This window comes from Amphimedon queenslandica, unplaced genomic scaffold (assembly GCF_000090795.2).
Source record: "Amphimedon queenslandica unplaced genomic scaffold, v1.1 AMPQUscaffold_8055_Cont19998, whole genome shotgun sequence".
Lineage (NCBI taxonomy): Eukaryota > Metazoa > Porifera > Demospongiae > Haplosclerida > Niphatidae > Amphimedon > Amphimedon queenslandica.
Window position 1 is genome coordinate 1 of NW_003551665.1, and position 2338 is coordinate 2338.

General features: G+C 34.2%; 1 protein-coding gene across 1 annotated transcript; it reads right to left on the reverse strand.

Annotated features, from left to right (window-relative positions):
- Positions 1-3: 3 nt before the first annotated feature.
- Positions 4-2314, reverse strand: LOC100637396 (chloride transport protein 6-like; the record flags this gene model as incomplete). The annotated part of the gene is made up of 11 exons (XM_003391581.2): positions 2115-2314; positions 1932-2036; positions 1767-1832; positions 1520-1652; positions 1339-1445; positions 1231-1287; positions 1110-1179; positions 530-597; positions 214-272; positions 122-168; positions 4-65 (listed from the first exon to the last, which is right to left on the reverse strand). Coding segments are annotated over exons 1-11 (861 nt in total), but the record flags the coding sequence as incomplete, so codon positions are not given.
- Between the last annotated feature and the right edge of the window lie 24 nt (positions 2315-2338).

Consider the following 2338-nt stretch of genomic DNA (forward strand, 5'->3'; position numbering starts at 1 on the left):
ATCCCAGAACGAAGATCCTTCCTCTAAACTGAACAAGACTCCACCAATAGGTGCACCAAATGCAGCTACATGTATGAGTATAATCAATCAACCAATTCATCATTATTATCCTTATACTTACCTGCTACACCAGCAGCAGCTCCACAAGATACAAAATCTCTCTTGTCTCTAAAAATAATTTAAATCAATAATCTTTTAATATAATATAATTACTTGTCATCTCTGAAGTATGGATAAGGTAGCCTGAGCTTATTCCATATAAAACTCCTCAGCTGCAAAATGAATTATAAAATAAAAACCAATCACATCATCAATCCTAATATCTACATGTAATTAAATCATCAATCATAATATCTAATTAACAAAACAATAAAATAAAATCCAAAAGCCCCTCTTTGTCTAAATTCATTTATCGTAAGAGTATCTCTCTAATTAACAGCACATAAGAAATATTCAAAAATACATGTGCAATATCAAATAAACAAACAAGACCATTAAATGGTATTCAATTAGTGAACTAATAGCTTACTTGTGGTATCCCTGCCCCAACAATAGCGCCACTGTGAATCATAGGACCTTCCTTACCAACAAGAAACCCTGACAAAGGAACAGAGAGAGAAAGAGAGAGATTAAAGAAGAAAAACAAAAACAGAAAGAGACTATAATCATGTACTTTTGTTATAATGTATAATAACATCTCTCACTTTCTAACTAAACTGCCACCATAAACAAAGCTATTATTATTATTATCATTATAATAATAATAATTATTATTATATTAAGCAACTGATAATCAATACAGAAACCAATATACAGTAACCAGTTATTGCATTAACACTCGGTCAGACAACTAAAAGGGTCAAGGCTAGGCAAAATCATGTGACGACATCTACAAAGAAGAGGCGTCTTACTATAAAAATAACGAGTACTAATATGCTTTCAGTTTGAAGCCACAAGTCATTCTCATTAATCACATGATGGCTCATTCCCACAGGTTTATCAAAATTCTAAGGTCATTTCACAATAGAAGTCAAAATGGGACATGCTATAAATGCAATATTTGAGTACTAGTAAACTTGATGCACAAAAGAAAAACATTATTTATTTACCTCCTGCCACAGAAAACAATACACCACAAGCTTTTGCAATCAGCGTACGTATCCTAGCAACCCTTGGCATCTACAGAATAAAGACATAATCATCAAACATTGCTTTATTGTGATATCTTACTCTTATTCCATTCAGGTAACACTTTATTTCAGGTATTCCACTACCTGCAGCAATTGGCTACAATAACATTAAAAAAATAATAAAATTTTATACAAAAGTAATACTTACTTCGATAGCGACCAGGATACCAGCAAAGATAGAATAAAATACATTAAAGCCAGCAATTACTAACAGAGCAAGGAATACTGTGCCAGAATCTCGTGTTAAATCATAGACTATAAAAATAAATAAAATATATAAATAAAACAATAATGCTAAATAATAGTGATATCTCTATTAATTATTTTACCTCTAAAAAATTCTTGATATTTTAGCTTTCTCAGATAATGTATGCCAACATTAATGAGAAATGCAATTGTGCCAGTCACTATCCCAATGAGTGCAACCATTATCCACCTCATGAGAGCAATGTGCTTATAAGTCTGAGAGAGAGAACAAGGAAATAGAGAGAGAGGGAAAAGGAAGGGCCGAAAAGAGTCAATGTGATGTAAAAATGAAAGACAATAAAACAGATTATTGTTATGATAATAACTGACGTATTTTGAGTAAGATTCAATCCATTGCTTGTGAGGTACATTATAACAGACATCATAATCTAAACTCTATAAATAAAGGGAGGGGAGAGGGAGGTAAATATATTATAGTTCAGGAGACAAAGGGTGGATAGTGTTGATTAATAATTAAAATGACACCTCTCTCACCTCGTAGTCTTTAACTGGTAACACGGACTTGGCTCGAGCCAACTTCCTTTTGTTTTTGCCTCCTTTTGATTTGACAGAAGAGCTGGAGCTACTCATCAAACTGTTCTATAGTGACAAAACAACATTGACAACACTCAGCCGCTAGTACTAAGAACGATGTCTCGCCTAGTCCGCCTTTCGTACCTTCTCATCGCGGCCCGCTTTGTGGCTCGCCATTGCTTCCATTGAGCGCTCTATATCATCGATATTAGTGTAGGCATGTCTGCTCATCCCTAACAGGATGTTGTAGTTTCAAGAATCACTTATAAGACTGCGAAGCAACAGCCACAGAAAGCAGAGTTGCTGAGCTGAGCTGAGCTATACACCGGCTCATGTGAGCTAATTATTTATTCATTGCAATCAGGTGT